General features: G+C 42.9%; 2 protein-coding genes across 3 annotated transcripts in view; both read left to right on the forward strand.

Annotated features, from left to right (window-relative positions):
- LOC310837274 (vomeronasal type-2 receptor 26-like) overlaps positions 1-17,751 on the forward strand; it is a 206,879-nt gene that overhangs the window by 120,982 nt on the left and 68,146 nt on the right. The window lies entirely within an intron of this gene.
- Positions 2,220-10,452, forward strand: LOC310839522 (vomeronasal type-2 receptor 26-like; the record flags this gene model as incomplete). The annotated part of the gene is made up of 5 exons (XM_083728159.1): positions 2,220-2,340; positions 2,971-3,136; positions 3,735-4,032; positions 8,945-9,071; positions 9,533-10,452. The coding sequence occupies 5 exons, from the start codon at positions 2,220-2,222 to the stop codon at positions 10,435-10,437; spliced, it is 1,617 nt and encodes a 538-aa protein (XP_083584285.1). The 3' UTR covers positions 10,438-10,452.

Below are 17,751 nucleotides of genomic sequence, written 5' to 3' on the forward strand. Positions count from 1 at the left end.
ACTTTTCATTGTGCTGTAAACATGACATCATTTGAATGTTGTCTTCTTAAAAATCATACTCTTTGGCTGTTCCTGTACTTTAAAATACTAATTTAAAAGAAAACGGATTAGGACTGCTTCCAATACATCTTTGAGCAGAGGTAGCAACAAGGGAAGTGCAGCCTCTCTAGTCTCAAAGCCATGGTAAGCTTCTTGAAATAAAAATTGCTTGAGTATTGCTAGCATGAACTCCTATTTGACTCTGACTGGAGTTGTGGTTGCTGCTGCTGCTTTTCCACTACCATGATAAGTGGAGACATTCTCCCTCTTTCATCTGGGCTATCTCTGATTCTCTGTAGCTGAAGCTCTGTCTCCTGACTTCTTTAGATATGGCAGAACTTGTCATAATGGAAGTCAATCCACCCAAGATTAGCTCCAGCTGGCCCTCTGGCATATAAGAGGCAGGGCAGAACTGCTAAAATAAACACTCAGAGACACATTTAATCCATAGATAACAGGTGGTGGGAATACCTAGATTGTGGAGGGTGGGGACAAGGTCACACTATCCAGGGCACCCTCCTGCAAGGGATGAAAAAAGTTGCTCATTTGGACTCCCAGTGGAGCATGGCAAACTGGAAAGAGTCCATTGCTTGCTCATCTGCCAGCATGGATAATTATTTGGTGATAAAAGGTGGTCAGAATATCTGACTGCCAAGAATTTCTCTCCTAGGGTCAATGAGAGATTAATAGGCAGGTCTCAGAAGTTCTGGAAAGACACTCGTCCATCATTATCAAGATGAAGATTAAACCTCTGAAGACATAGGGGGAGGGGTCTTGTTCAGAACATGGGGTTACAGCAGCTCATACACTGAATAATTGTCCTTCAATTAGGGATTCAAGTTTACATCATTATTCTTTGGCTTTTAAAAAAGATTGGAAAGAAAAGTTCACTGGGCTCCCTATTTGCCCATTAAACAGCACCCAGGGACAATAGTTGCTAAGGGCTACAAAATAATATAAAAAATCATAACAGGGTGAAAATGTCCCCAGGATGCTTTAAATATCGGCTAACTTAAAAAGATATACCGGACTGTGACTTTATCAACTGTTTACGATGTATTATTAATGTTCTTGCCCAAAGAGGAAGGCTTAATGACTCCCAACTAATAATGTCTGAAGGAAGCGCTATCGCTATCGCGCGCTCTCATATATATATATATATATATATATATATATATATATATATATATATATAATATTACATGTTACAAAGTGAATTATAAGTGAATGTGGAAATGATACTCCTTAAATGAATGGGTAAGTAAATTTTCAATTGTAGGCACCAATTCCAATTTGCACCAGTTAAGAGTATTGTGATCTTTAACCAAAGACATCTATCACCATAAACATGGGGACTGTAAAATGAGGTTTAGAAACAATCAGAAGAATATCATCTGCATATGAATTCAATTTATATTCAACTGAATTGTGGATCTCCCTATGTTGTCTAATAGCAGAAGCAAATATGAAAAAGCAAGGGTGAAATCAGACATGCTTGTCTAGTTCCTCTAAGTTGGGCTGCTCCAATGCACAGCCCAAGGGCTGCATGCAGCCCTCAAGACCTTTCTCTCCTTCCAGAAGCCAAGTGTGGGGCCTGCAGACCATAGAGCTTCCTGCAGTGACTGGGGGTGGGTCACCTCAGTTGACCTGTGTCTCAACATGGTCCATATTCAAGTATCACGGACTGGCTGGATGAGGAGGAGTGGGGGAGCCTCCTATCCAAGAGCCCCTCTAGGAAGACAGGGAAGATGAGGACTGAACCCCTGGGTCCTGGTGGTGGGACAAGGGGGAAGGGTTGAGCTGGGAGGAACTGGAATCAAGGGGGGTGTCAGAAGGTGGAGGACCTTCCAGGAAAAGGCCAGAGGCGAAGTGTCTCAATGTGAGCAGAGACACAGACAGGGAGGAATCGGGGGTACACCTGCCATCCCACAGCAGAACAGTCTCAGTCCTGCTGGCTCTCCTCCTCTCACACCTTGATCTAGAAGAGTCCTACATGTTGACAGACAGACCCAGGGGAGGAGCTCACCCCCATGTCGCAGTCTCCGTCTGTTGGGAAGGGCTCCAGAGTGAGAAGCTAGAGGGGAAAGGTGGGCCTGGAGCTCAGTTTCCTGCAACTTCTCGAGCTGAAGGAGTCAAGCCAGGATGACCTCGCTGTCTCCCCAGCCTCTTCTTGACCTGCAATGGCCCGGCACTTCCCTGTCAGCCCTTGTGATACAGAGCACGACCCTTCTAAACCTTCAGCCTTCCATATCCCAGGCCTGACCCTGCTCAAGCTTGCAGTGGTGCCGCACTGTCACACAGGTCAGCAGGCTCCCGTGGGAGCAGGGCACCAAAATATGTGCCTCCCTATTTACATCAGAGGAATGCTGGAGGGTGTGGAATGAGCTTCTTTCACCAAAGTTAGACTTTTCAGTTGCCCATTCTGTTATGCCTCTCAGAGTTTGAAGGCACATGTGGGAGTTTTTGCAAACATGTTTTTCACCAGCCTGCACCTGCGCATGAAGCCACGTAAAGAGTTCAGGAGATTTCAGAGGCCATGCTTCTTCCCTTTGTAATTATCAAAATCATAGAGGGGTTTTTCTTTCATCTTCTTCTCAACAAAGCTCCAGAGTTTTCTCCAAAGTCCACTTAAAGAGATATCTGAATTGACAACAACATACAGTCATTAAGACATATCATCAGAGCAGAAAAGGATTGGTGCATAAAGGCCTTCTGTATACCACTGACAATTTGGGTTCAGATTTAGGACAGGCATATTGCTATACAAGGGTGCAAGGCTCGCCTCTATTCCTTCTAGGTGTGAAGTCTTGGTTGCATCCCATCAACATTATCTAATTATTTTCTAGTTCAAGGGAGCAGTCACAGGAAAGGAAGGTGTTCCAAGCAGGCACAGAATGGTACTGCTTCTCCTGCTCTTGGTGCCTCATGCAGACTGTGGAGCGAAGGCAAAATGCCCCTTGACTTTGGAGAGAGACTGGATTGAGCCATTCAATTATTACAGGACAGGAGACCACCTCATTAGTGGAATCTTCTCTGCCACACCTGCTGTATTAAATCTGTGGCAGTTCAATGAGCCTCCCTCTACCAGCTTTCGTAAGTAAGTCTATTTATGGGGAATGGGGTTACTGCTGCGCCGTGTAATATCGATTTTTACTTATCATCCTTTTGGAGCTGTAGTATTTCTGTGTACTTTGGTCCTGCCAGAATGTGGTGCTTTGGGGTCTATATTTTTAATTCTTTATTTTCTTTCTTTTTTAATGTTCGCATTCTTTTTAAAAACAAATCAATAAAATTACTTATAAAAATAAGAGGCTTGGAAGGGACCCGAGGGGAAGGGAGGAGAGTGTGAGAGAGGGGGAAAATAGATGTTCCGTGTTATTTAATGAGCCTCTAAAAACATTTTCTCTCCTATTATTCTTTGAAAGTCTGTGCCCGTCTAATTCCATCATGAAAAATTCACTCTATTTTAGTTTTGTTTTCCATAGGATAATGAGTATTAACTGAACAAGGCTTTCCCAACACTCATGCATCATTAAGTGAGGATTGGCAGTCTGAATCAGTGTTAGTATGATTAAATTCTAGAAATAGAATCCAGGACTTTAGATTATCGTTAGAAGCTTGTCAAAAAAAGCAAGTTGGAAGTGATATATTCACTGAATGCTGGATTATAGGCTGTGATATGTACATTTTTTCAGGAAAGCAGGAACAAAGTACTGGGTGCCCCTGTCCTTCATCTTTGCCATTCAAGAGATCAACCAGAATCCCAGGCTCTTGCCCAACATCACTCTGGGCTACAATATCTATGAGAACTTTTTTCAAGAAAGGATAACATGTGAAGCTTTGGTAGACCTGGTCTCTTCTAGACAGGCGAATGTTCCAAACTACTACTGCGGAGGACAGAATAACTTGATTGCTGTTCTTGAAGGGGCTGACTCTGACTCTGAGAACTCCATCCAGATTTCAAGCATGTTGAGCATCTATAAAATGCCACAGGTAGGAATGGAGATGGTGGGATCATCTGACTGTGGTTCTCAGCCATGAAAGTGTTGGCTAGTGTCAACCCAGAATGAGGAAGATATTGGATGTCAAGGTATTGAAGAAAGGAGATAAGGAATGGTCAGATGAATTGCTGTGCTCTTTTGGATATTTCCTATCCTTCCTCCCTTCCATTTGTGTCAAATGTGTGTGTGTGTGTGTGTGTGTGTGTGTGTGTGTGTGTGTGTGTGTGTGTGTTTGTATGCCTGCGCATATAAAATGAGAAGGAAGGGAACTTCCCTCATACTAGTCACCATACCACTAAATTCTGAATAAAGCAGAAAAGTTTCCCCTGAATGAAACTGTGATATTTTGTTTATTAACTGAAAACTTTCATAACCCACTCAATAATTTACAGATAGGTAGCCGTGTTGGTCTGCCATAGTCAAAACAAAAAAATTCCTTCCAGTAGCACCTTAAAGACCAACTAAGTTAGTTCTTGGTATGAGCTTTCGTGTGCATACACACTTCTTCAGGTATCTTCAGATAACTTAGTTGGTCTTTAAGGTGCTACTGGAAGGAATTTTTTTTGTTTATTCAATAATTTAAAAACCTTTTAGTAGTGCACCACATAAGGCAGTAAGAAAATTGTTGCAATGTACAGTAGAATACCAATAAAATAGAAGGATAAAAGCTTATTTTAAAAGATGAAAAAAGGAACTGAAGGACTTCATAAAGATAAAGATGGGATGCAATCTTATGTGCCAAGGAAAGTCTGGGCAAAAAAAGCAATGTGTCTTTATAAAGAAAATATATGTTATTTGGGGTAAGAATGATTTCAGCTTTGATCCCAAACAATGCAAGCCAACAGTCGATCATTTCTTGCCAGGTCAACTACGCCTTTGTCTCCCATGTTCTGAATGACAAGAGGCAGTTCCCCTTTTTCTATTGGATGGTCCCCAAAGAAGAGGCCGTTTACCCAGCGATTGTCAAGCTGCTCCATCACTTCAGATGGACATTCATTGGTCTCATTGCTCCAGACACTGAAAACGGAGAGATGTTCATGAAGACATTGCCACCTATGCTTGAAGAGAGTGGCATTTGTGTTGCTGTCTCACAAAGCATTCCACCACTTAATCCATCCATGAGTTTCAAACTTGCTCCATCAGAAAAGTGGGGACAAGTCCATGTATTCTTATATTACGTAGAATCTACTTATTTCTTTCTAGGAATTAAACTTGCAGAAATGATATTTGACCAGCTCGTCAAACCTACTGTGGGGAAAGTCTTGATCTTCACACCTATGTGGGATTTGAGTGTAGACTTAATTGGGTTAATCAAGAGTGGTTTACATTTCCAGCACTTTCACAGTATTCTTTCTTTCCCTATTGGGGCAAATAAATGGGCAAAATATGGTGATTTTTATGCCTTTTTCTTTGCAATTAAGCAGTTTTGGCAGGAAGCTTTTACTTGTTCCTATTTAAAGCACACATTGTCAGTGAAACGATGGACAAGATGCCAAAAAAGAGAGGAACTGGAGATGCTGCCCCAAGAATATCTGGAAAGACTCTTATCTCTAAACAGCTACAGGATTTACAACACTGTCCAAGCTGTGGCCCGTTCCTTAAATGCTGCATATTCCTCCAGATCAAAGTGGAGGTTGAAGGACAGTCTGGAAGTTCAAAGGCTGCAGCCATGGCAGGTATTTCCTTTCCCATCACAGACATCTCTGCCAAACAGCACAATCAATTGTACAATTCCTGAATGGTTGTCTTGGAGATTGCCTGAGAACTTGGGGAATGTGGTGGGAAGGTGAGATCTTGAAAACCCCTTTGTGAAGTGCCCTGAATTGAATCCTTTTTATCTCTTCTCAGACGATAGTCTCTCTGGGAACAGTTCCTACCACTGGCCTAATCTCTTCTCTGCCTTGCAGTGGCCCATTTGACCCCCAGCCCCTCCATAAGAATTCCCTGGGGCAGGGAAGATGGCACTGCACAGACTCTCTCTCCCAAAGCCTTCTTCCCTCCTGTTTAGGGTGATACCTTGGTACCTACTGAACTCCACTGAGCTCTATCCTTTGTCCAAAGATTGTGCATGTTGATGGAGCCTGTATCAAGTGTCTGAGTGACTCATCTTCTCATTACAATAGAGTCTGAGACACAGTCATACTTTGGGTTATAGACACTTCAGGGTGTGTTTTTTCAGGTTATAGACCCGCTGAAACCCGGAAGTTCTGGAATGGGTTACTTCTGGGTTTCGGGTGTTGCTCATGTGCAGAAGTGCTGAATCGCAACCCGCGTGTGCGCTGAGGCACCGCTGCAGGTTGTGAACGCTGCAGGTTGCGAACATGCATCCCGCACCGATCACGTTCGCAACCTGAGCGTCCACTGCATACGGACATTTGTCATATTTCTGGCATATTTATATTCGGATCCCATTAATATGCTTTGAACTAAATTTTCCATTTCATATAGAGTATCTAGAATATTTTTTATCTTGAATATTTTTATTGAGAGCAGATAATAGCTGAAGTCATCATCTGAGGCCTTTCTCCGTGTACCACCATCATGAGAAGTCTGGAGGGTGGCAACACGAGACTGCTCCTTTTCTGCAGTGGCTCCCCGTTTGGAGAATGCTGTCTCCAGGGAGGTTTGTCTGGCACCTTCATTGTACATCTTTTGGTGCCAGACTGGAGTCACATGGAGGTCAGAACACAGAGGCAGGCAGTTCTTAACTATTTATTCAAGAAAACAGCATATGACTCAGCAACACTTCCCATATGGTCTTTTATCTTTTTTAAAGTTTTTGTTTATACTTTTAAAATGTATACATTTTATTAGTTATTACAGAAAACAGCAAAGAACTCAGCAACATTTCCCAAATGGTCTTTTCTTCTTCTTTATAGTTTTATTTATACCGTATTTTTCGCTCTATAAGAAGCACCAGACCACAAGACGCACCTAGTTTTCGGAGGAGGAAAAGAAGAATTTTTTTTTCTGAATCTCAGAAGCCAGAACAGCAAGAGGGATCGCTGCGCCAGTGAAAGCAGCAATCCCTCTTGATGTTCTGGCTTCTGGGATAGCTGCGCAGCCTGCATTTGCTCCATAAGACGCACACACATTCCCCCTTACTTTTTAGGAAGGAAAAAGTGAGTCTTATAGAGCAAAAAATACGGTACTTTTCTAATTTATACATTTCATTAGTTTTACAATCATTTTAATATTTCAAAGACTGACTTCCTTCCTCCTCCTTCTATGGTTCCTTAAATTTACTTTTTAATATCTTCTGCATATCCAAATTCATTTAATCTGCTCTTTAAATTATCTGCTTTAAATATATATTCTTATGAAATTGCAGGATGTTACAATAATCCTGCCAATGTTTTTAGATATTTGAAATCTATCTGTAAATATTCAATAAACCATTTCAAAATTCATTTATAAAAAGTTTGTTATGATGGTTTCTTATTCTTCCGGTAAGTTTTATCATTTCTGCATATTGCAATAGATTTTGTATCCATTTTTCATTTGCAGGGACTTCTGCTTCTTTCCTTTTTTAGGAGATTAGCTGCTGTAGTTGCATACATAAAGAATTTTTTGTACAATTTAGATACTTCTGTCCTTATCATTCCCAAAAGGTCCTTGGATTCTCCAGCAGCCTCTTGAACCCTCTCCTCTGCTTCAGCCTCAGAGACTGAACTGCTCCCCATCACTGACTCTCCCTGCTCACTAAACCCTGTTGCCCCTTCAGCATCCAGCCCCTCATTGCAGTCTTCTTCCTCTGAGCTCTCCTCAGTGTCCCACCACCAATGCCCTGGCTTTGAGCCTTCCTCCCCTGGGGGTTCCCTGGCTGGTGCTTCCCACCAAACTGCCCAACCAGTCCCTGACACTCTGCAGCCAATCCCAAATGAGAGCAGATCCAAGCATGAAATGTGCAGAGTTGAATATTCAGTGTTGTTTCCCCTCTTCTATATGCGGCCCTTTTCTCTGCCATTCTAGCTGCACTCTTTTCTGGGAGACGCCCAGTTTTACAATTCTTCAATGGACGGAGTGTATTTGGATGAGAACGGGGAACTGGCAGCTGACTTGGACATCGTAAACTGGGTGGTGTTTCCAAATCAGACCCTCCTTAGAGAGGGGATTGGGAGCATAAATAAGCAGAAATCCCTAGACCTAAAGTGCTCCATCGACCAGAATGCCACTGTGTGCCCCAAATGGCTCAACAAGGTGGGGAAAATAATTTGTTTCATTTTATTAGATTTCCCGTCCGATAAGTTCAAATCATGCCCCCATGATTTGTGTCACACTGCCTTCAAATGCCTCCTGCATTCCTTGAAAATCTAACAGTGGGTCCCTGTGAAACTCTGTATATGCATGAATCAGCTGCTATGGGAGTGTAATTTCAAGGTCGGTGTTTTAGTAACTAGATGATGTGGCCACTGGTTTTCCTCTTCCCCTGTCATATTTAAACCACTAAAAACTTAAAATCTGTAAGAGAGTATGGCTTTTAGCAGCCTCAGTGCTGGCAATATTTCCTGAACTGCTCCTGTAAATCCATGTTCTATGCTGCAGTTTCCAGAAAAGTGTGCAATAGATTTGTTTGCCAGAAGAGATGGCCTCCTAACTTGAACCCTTCTAGGAAACTTAACTTTGGATCTCAAATGAATAAAGTTTAGCTACCTCTGATTAATACAGTGATCATGACACTTTATCATGTACAAGAGGGGAAACTGAAAGAGAGCTGAGCAACAGGGGAAGGGAAGCAGAAGGAACTGGGGTTTGGATCAAACAGGGAAACATTCTCATGAGAGGTTTTCCTGCAAACAAGCAGTATATAAATGTGGTCAAAGATAATCAATTAAGTAATACATTGCTCTCATCCTTAACACAGCAGCCTTAACACGTTTTCCTTGATGCCCCTTTATGCTCAGCCCCTGCCTACTTCCAGGTGTGTGGAAAGTTGCCAGCCTGGATTCTTCAAGGTAGTTCAGGAAGGAATGCTGCTCTGCTGCTATGACTGCGTTCCCTGTGCGGAAGGAACAATGGCCCCTCAGGAAGGTGGGTGACACCAGCAGAAAGACCTGCCCTTGGGGAAGAGGACAAAGGATCTTTCTGGTGTCCGGGGTTTATTAAAGGGGAGTTCTACAACTGATGCACTGCTACAACACAACTGGGCATTTCCCCCACTGAGTGTTCATACATTCTGTATTGACACATCGAATGACAATTAGAAATCCTGAGATACGGGAATTTGACATTACTTTGACTGTTAGTCAAACTTGGCACAAAAGATACCATGAACTCCCAGATGATTGTCAGGCACAAATGTTTCATATAGTTGAGTCCAACAAGGTCCCTTTTGAGTGTCATTTTCCTATCCCGTAATATTATTAATACCAATAATTGCTCTCCCTGGTTGTACACAATGGTTTTTCTATTTTCTTTTAGTGGGGAGCACTTTGGTATTACTTTTTATTAAGGAAAAGCAGTAAAGTTGTTATTCCTTGTGTTCTTTCCAGATGCAGAGCGTTGCACCAGGTGTCCAGAAGATCAGCATCCAAACAAGGCCAGAGATCAATGTTTCTACAAGATCATCACTTTTCTGGCTTATGAAGAACCTTTGGGAATCTTCCTAGCTTCCTTTTCCCTATTCTTATCCCTAAGCATGTGTGTTGTGCTTGGACTATTCATTATTTTCCGGGAAACTCCCATAGTCAAAGCCAACAACCGGAACCTCTCCTATATCCTCCTCATCTCCCTCCTGCTTTCCTTTTTGTCCTCCTTCCTCTTCATTGGAAGGCCAAGGAAAGTGACCTGCCTTCTCCGACAAATGGCCTTCAGCATCATCTTTTCAGTTGCTGTCTCCTCTGTGTTGGCAAAAACCATCACTGTGGTGCTGGCCTTCCTGGCCACAAAACCAGGAAACACGATGAGGAGATGGCTGGGAAAGAGTCTGACCAACTCCATTGTCATTTCCTGTTCCAGTGTCCAAGTTGCCATCTGCATCATCTGGCTGGGAATCTCTCCACCCTTCACAGAGTCTGACATGCATTCCCAGTCCAGAGAGATCATTCTGCAATGCAATGAAGGGTCTATTGCCATGTTTTATGGTGTCCTTGGCTACATGGGCTTCCTGGCCTCCATCTGTTTCACAGTGGCTTTCTTAGCTAGGAAGCTGCCTGGGGCCTTCAATGAAGCCAAGCTGATCACCTTCAGCATGTTGGTCTTCTGCAGCGTTTGGGTCTCCTTTGTGCCCTCCTATCTGAGCACAAAGGGGAAATACATGGTAGCCGTGCAGATCTTCTCTATCTTGGCCTCCAGTGCTGGGCTTCTGGGCTGCATCTTCTTTCCCAAGTGCTACATAATTGTACTCAGGCCTGATTTGAATACAAAGGAGCATCTGACAACAAAAGCTGGTTCTTAAATAACTCATTTTCAACAACTGTTGTCCAGCACAGTAATGTTGAAAAAGACATACTTGCCTTGCAAATGTAGCTTCTTAGCATGTTTATGGCTCCTTTTCTGATGGTTACTTTTCAAACTTTTAAGAAGTGTCTAAATGTTTAAATTTTATTTTTAATTGTACTATTTTAACTTGGAAAGCTGAATGTCTTTCTCTTAAAATTCAGGTTCTTTGGCATTTCCGGCATTTCAAAATATTGATTTAATAGGAAAATTGATTGGGACTGCTAAAACAAATAGAGGAGAAAAGTGTAATTGAGTAGTGAATTTCTTCCCCCCAGGAATAGTTAACAGAGGGCACAGAAACATTATTTACATATATGGGAGGGTTCTTAGGAGGGGGGAATAAACATGGTAAGAAAAATGCCATTTAAAGCATGTTAAACTTTGAGATATGAATTGTTCTTCATTGTACATACAATTAATATCTGTATTTTCCTTCAAAAACATTAGGTTAAAAATACTGAGATAATTGTGCCCTGATAAATCTGTTGCTCTTCACGGTGTCTCAGAACTTAGTTGCTTTTGAGCTGGCGAGAAAGAGTGCTGATTTTTTTCCTTCTTCTTCATTTCTGTTGGGAAATATCACGGCAATGATAGTTAGATGAAGGAAGTAATGGAGAAAGGAAGATCATTTCTTCCAGAGAGCCCAATGCCCTTTGACTTGAGATCACTGCTCATGGTACCCCCACTCATCCCATTTGCTTTGCATCTATTTTGCAGTTTTTGCTATATATTCTAAAACTTCTTTGAGCAGAGGTAACAAGATGGGAAGTGCAGCCTCTCTAGTCTCAAAGCCACTGTCAGCTCCTTTGGAGGTGGAGAATGCAAACCATATCCAGCATGCGTTCCTATTTGACTCTGGCTGGAGTTTCTGCTGTTGCTGCTCTTTTTCCACTACCATGATGAGTGGAAGGATTCTCCCCACTTCATCTGTGACATCTCAGATTCTCTGTAGCTGAAGCTCTGTCTCCTGAATTCTTTAGACATGGCAGAACTTGTCATAGTGGAAGGAAATTCACCCTAGATCAGCTCCAGTTGTACCTCTGGCACATAAGAGGCAGGGGAGAACTGCTAAAATAAACACACAGAGACACATTTAATCTATAGATAACAAGTGGTGGGGAGACCTAGATTGTGGAGGGTGGGGGCAAGGTCACACTATCCGGGACACCCTCCTCCCAGTGGAGCATGGCAAAGTGGAAAGACTCCATTGCTAGCTCATCTGCCAGCATGGATAAGTATTTGGTGATAAAAGGTGGTCGGAATATCTGCTAGGGTCAATGAGAGATTGATAGGCAAGCCTAAGAAGTTGAGAAGACACACTCTTATCAGGAGGAGTTTAAACCTCCAGAGAAGGGGGGGGGGGTGTTCAGAACATGGAGTTACAGCAGCTCATACACCAAATAAGTGGTCTTAACTGTTAAAATAAATACAAACAAACACACATTTAATCTATAGTGTGTGGGGGGGGGGGTTGAATTGTGATGGGTGGGAAAAGGTTGCACTGTCCAAGGGATCCTCCTGCAAGTGGGTCAAGAAAGAGGCTCATTTGATGAGCTCCATTGTGACCCAAGGAAATGTCTTTGTAAAGCATGCTATGAAAATGTTCCAAATACACGGAGAAAATGTCACCCTTTACTATGAACATCCTAGAAAGGTAGCTGACATGTCCCTCATTCCAGGACTAATCAAGGACCTCGATATTGTGTTGGCAGGCCTACTTACTATATAACCAAAGTGGTCTTTTTGCTACACCTCCTTCTGAAATGAATGACACCTCCTACTGGTTTTTACAGTTCTCCAGAACCACCCAAGGCTTATGTTTCTGCTGCTATGCCTCTGGGGCATGGAACTCCAAATGAATAGATTGGCACCATGTACAAGGCTACCAACGTAAAGGTTGGCTGGGAAATTATACACACTGCACTGATAGATTTTGGTTGCGGGGTTCCTTCAATACCACTTATCAAGGAAACACCACATCTTCAGATCTGTATCCATACTTTCCCCAATATACAGTCAATTTCACCGGACAGGGATCCATCTGTTCTGGATGGATGATCAAGGATCCAAATTTATGGTTCTTGTATAATGGACTTGCTACCAACTACCACCCTGGTAACTATCAGTGTGTGGGAATCATAGGTGCTGTTGGTGGAGGTTTTGTTAGTGTGCTAACGCTAAATATATTTCCGGGAGTTGTTTCTGAACAAAATCGTGAAGCCCTTTTTGCCTTAACGTGTAGGCTGCAGAAAACTATCAACGCCATGACCTATATACTCAGGCAGCTACAATCTGAAATCAAGGATTTACATCAGATAACTGCTGCTAACCGAGGGAGCCGTAAAACATGGCAATAGACCCTACATTGTATTGCAAGGTGATCTCTCCAGCCTGGGAGCTGATGTCAGACTCTGGGAATGGTGGAGAGATTCCCAGCCAGATGATGCAGATGACAACTTGGACAAGAGAACAGGAAATGACAATGGAGTTGGCCAGATTCTTCCCCAGACATATCTTCCTTGAGTTTCCTGGCTTTGTGGCCACGAAGGCCAGCACCACAGTGATAGGTTTTGCCAATATGGCAGAGACAGCAACGGAAAAGATCTATTCTATGGTTAGCAGAACCAGATCCATTGAGTAACTGAGTTTGTAGGGAAGGGAGGGTTGTGGGAGTCATAAAGCCATGGCAGAGGTTTGTAAATACTGCAGGGTACCTCCGGACCTCGTGACCAGCACTCTGAGCTTTACAATATATTGGAATGTAATGATGGGGGCAATAAAAGCTTGACCGGATGAGGTAACATGAGATTGGCAAATGGCCATGCGGCTGGACAGAACAAAGGAGAATAAATCGGAGAAGGGCAGACAGAGGGGCTGCTCACTCTTACTATGGAAATAGTAAGCTTCTGTGTCTTTATTTTATACTAAACAACTGCCACTTGTGACGGCTGGCTCCAACAAGTGGTGCCCTCTTTGAGGCTCAATTAAAAGAAGAGGAAAACTTAAAAGAAAGCAGTGTGAGACAGACTTCAAAGAGAACCGTGAGAAGCAACTTAAAGGAAACAGTCTGAGGCAGACTAAGAGGATTTTAACAGACACTGTGGGAGGACTTTCAATCCAAGCAGTGGATATCATCGGCTCACCACGTCCGGCAAGGATTTCAAAGCGCTTTTACATCTTTAAAAAAAGATCCCGTGAGTTTGATCCCTTTTATATTGATTTTAGAAACATGGGCAGCTGTCTGACTACTCCCCAACAGAAATTTTTAAGAAATTTAAAATTTCTCCTCTCCTCCAACAAATTGGAAGTTCCAGAGGGTGATTTGATACAGCTTATTCTGTGCATTCATGAACATTGTCCCTGGTTCCCTTTGGATGGAACATGGGAAATAAAACATTGGGATAAGATCGGGACGCATTTTCATGGACATCCCAGCATAGGTATTCGAATTTTAAATGCTTGGTGCAAGATTCGTTATGCTATTGGCTCTTTATCACCAAAAAATATCTCCATGGCTGCATTGCCAACACAACCTTCAGCTTCTTTAATTCAGCCTGCTGTCCTGCCATGTGTTCCAGCACTTGTTTTGCCAGCACCCCCAGACCCCAAGCCTCCAGACTACAGTTCCTCGCCAGAGGACCCAATCCTGCAAAAATACAGTGGTCTGGCTGGAAATGACCCTGCTTTTTCAGCGGCAGAACAAGCTACCCCTTTTCAACGTGCAGTCCTTGCCTGCTCCTTATCTCAGGATACCATGGCTTTCCCTGTTATTGTGCCCCCTGCTGGTGCTCCAGCAGGAACTCAAGCCCAGCACCAACCTTTTGACTTTAAAATCTTGAAAGAGCTCCAATTGTCAGTTAGGACAAATGGACTTCAAGCACCATTCACACAGGCTCTTTTAGAAGCCACATTAGCCCAGCTGTTGGTGCCAGATGACATCAAGCTTTTGGCACGTACAGTGTTACCCCCATCAGCAGATGTATTGTTTGCCCATGAATGGGAAATCGCCTGTCATGCTTATGCTCCTGCTTTACTGCAACAAGCAAGAGGGAATAATCCTAATCTTACCCTCGCAGATGTGATGGATGCTATGATGGGGCGTGGTCCCTTCGCTCAGGCTTCAGTGCAAGCCACACTGCTGCAAATCTTATTGAGGGACACTGCTCTTGCTGCTCAACAAGCAATGAGAAAAATCCCAGAACCCACCAGTATCCAGTCTAGGTGGGGTTCAATCAGACAAGAACCTAGAGAATCATATTCCTCCTTCATGGATAGGCTGCTTACAGCAGTGAGTCGCCAAATTGAAAATCCTGAAGCCAAACAAATAATTATCAAACAATTGGCCTTTGAAAATGCAAATGAGGATTGTAAGGTTGCGTTACAACCGATAATACACAATCCTGCCACAGACACAGCAGCTATGCTTCGCATTTGTCAGTCTGTAGGTACAGCAGCTCATCTGCTGGTAGCAGCGCAAAATAAAAACCAGCCTGTAGCCACCGATACAACATATTTTCAGTGTGGCAAACCAGGATCACCGATACCCCAGGGTGGGTAGAACAGCATCTACCAAAAGAAAAATCAGCAGCAGCAGCACCAATTTGTTTCTGAACAGCTTATTTCAGAACAATTGACTTTCGGCCACATTGAACTGTCTTCATCCCACTGGCTCCAGCAGAAAGGAACAGTTTGCTTTTACATTGCCAGTATATAACAATTCGCAGCCCACCCAGCGATATCAGTGGGTTGTCCTGCCTCACAGCATGCGGAACTCCCCTACACTTTGTCAGCATTTTATGGATGAAGCATTGAAACCTTTCTGCATGCGCCACCTAGAGGTGCTGAACACCAGCTGCATCTGGCAGTGTTTGCTACACCATTGTTGCCAACAGGAATTTTATATACTCAGACAGACAAGAAGAAGACTATCTGCATTATAGAATGGTTACATTTACCACATACCCCTCCAAAGAACATTTATTCAGTAATTGAATCCACATCAGACATTGTGATTAAAGGACGTTCTCGCGCCATGGTCTTGAGCAGTTTTGATGTTGCATCAATTTATTTGCCTTTCTCATAGACTGAACAGCAGCATTTATTGATCACAAATGCTGCCGTGCAAATTGCTTTGGCTGATTTTATAGGTGTCACCATTTTTAACCCCCCAAAGGATGACCGTTTGACATTTTTGACACAGGTCACCTATGTTCTGGCTACCCCCTTGTCTCTCACACCTCTCCCCTCTGCACTAACCCTTTTCACAGATGGAACAAGAACTAGGGGGGTAGTGACATGGGAGGAGGGAGGAATATGGAAATGTTTATTTACCCCTCCACAGTCTTCTGCCCAGCGAGCTGAGCTAGCGGCTGTGATTCTTGCCTTTCAATCCTTTCCTACTCAAACTTTCAACCTTATTGTGGATACTCAATATGTATATCGCCTTTTTGCTATTTTACCAATATCTTATATAACTCCTTCCTTGGATTCTGACTTATTTTCCTTGTTTCTTGCCCTGCAGGCTTTACTTCAGAACAGAGAGTTCCCTTATTATGTTGCACATCTTCGCTTCTACACATCGCACCCAGGGTATTTAGCAGAGGGCAATGCAAGAGCAGATGCAGCGTTGAAGAACATTTCTGCCTTTTCTCTATTTTCTGATCCTATACTATGTCATAACACTTTTCATCTCCCTGCGAAAGCATTGGCTAAGCAGTTTTCTATTCCCTTGGCCCAAGCAAGGGATATAGTTTCCCAATGTGCTTCCTGTTCAAAATCTCAGCTGGCCGTTTCTTTTGATGCTGTCAATCCTAGGGGCACGTCTGCATTGGCGTGTTGGCAAGCCGCTGTCATCAGAATCCTACTCTGGCTGGCAGCATCCACGGCTCAGCCACTCCCGAACTATAAGAACAGCTTTGTTGAATAAGACTTTTAGGGGAGAAAATTGTCATAAGATATGGAGGCATAATATTTTTGTACAAGATATGATTATGTTTACCAGTTTATTGCATGCTTCTAGATGCTGGCTGTGTATGCACATGCCCCCTTTTGTCAGCCATTCAGGCTTAATGTTTCATGGTGTGCCTGTCAATGGACCTTTTCGATTTACAAATATTATATCCCCTAAGCAAACCTTTTGGCCTCCAGTACAATTGACCCTCCATGAGCCTACCCCCATTTGTTTTCAAATTAGAGAGGGGAAAGAATCATGGGGCATATATCCAAACTGTCAATATACATTGAAATTCATGTTTAATAGCTCTTGTTCTCTTACAGGAACATACAGTGACCAATCTCAGTGCTATAGGAGTGACATCAGTGCATGGCTAATAAACTAGAAAGGAAGCCTACCATGCAGCTTGGAATCAGAATTCTTATATTCTTGGCTTCCGGATGGAAGTTGGCTTCAACATTTATTGATTTTAGTTATTATAGTAGTTATTTGCATTATTTTGTGTTGCTATATACAATGTATTCCTTCTTTAATTTCTATGTGTACTGCATGGTTCTCCAGTCCGCGGCCCGCATCTGGTTTCACAAGTCGCTTATCGCACTCGATATAACCATATTGGAACGGACATTTAGATTAATAAAATAAAGAAAGAGGGCATGTGGGAGTCATAAAGCCATGGCAGAGGTTTGTAAATACTGCAGGGTACCTCCGGACCTCGTGACCAGCACTCTGAGCTTTACAATGTATTGGAATGTAATGATGGGGGCAATAAAAGCTTGACCGGATGAGGTAACATGAGATTGGCAAACGGCCATGCGGCTGGACAGAACAAAGGAGAATAAATTGGAGAAGGGCAGACAGAGGGGCTGCTCACTCTTACTATGGAAATAGTAAGCTTCTGTGTCTTTATTTTATACTAAACAACTGCCACTTGTGATGGCTGGCTCCAACAGAGGGTGAATGTTCAGGACATGGGTGTTGGTGTTGCAACTGGGGTGTTAGTTGCAAGTGTTTTTTGCTGATGTTTTGGAGGGCGTGTTTTTTTCGGCGGTTAAAGTTCTTTAGTTTAAAGTAAACTACTGGCTACTTCAGCTGCTCTAAATCTTGACTCAATATTTCTCTGACACAGGATCTTCTGTGCACCAGATTTCTCTCCCCAGGGCCCCAGCACAGTGTAATGAATGACATTGTGATGCTATTTATTCAGACGTTTGGACAATTACGAAAAATATCGCTTGAGTTCTGGGGAGAATAAATCACTATGATTCTGATAATTATGTGGAAAACAAAGTTCACACTACTTTGCTGGCATTTATG

This window comes from Podarcis gaigeae, assembly GCF_964106915.1.
Source record: "Podarcis gaigeae genome assembly, chromosome: 2".
Taxonomy (NCBI): Eukaryota; Metazoa; Chordata; class Lepidosauria; order Squamata; family Lacertidae; genus Podarcis; species Podarcis gaigeae.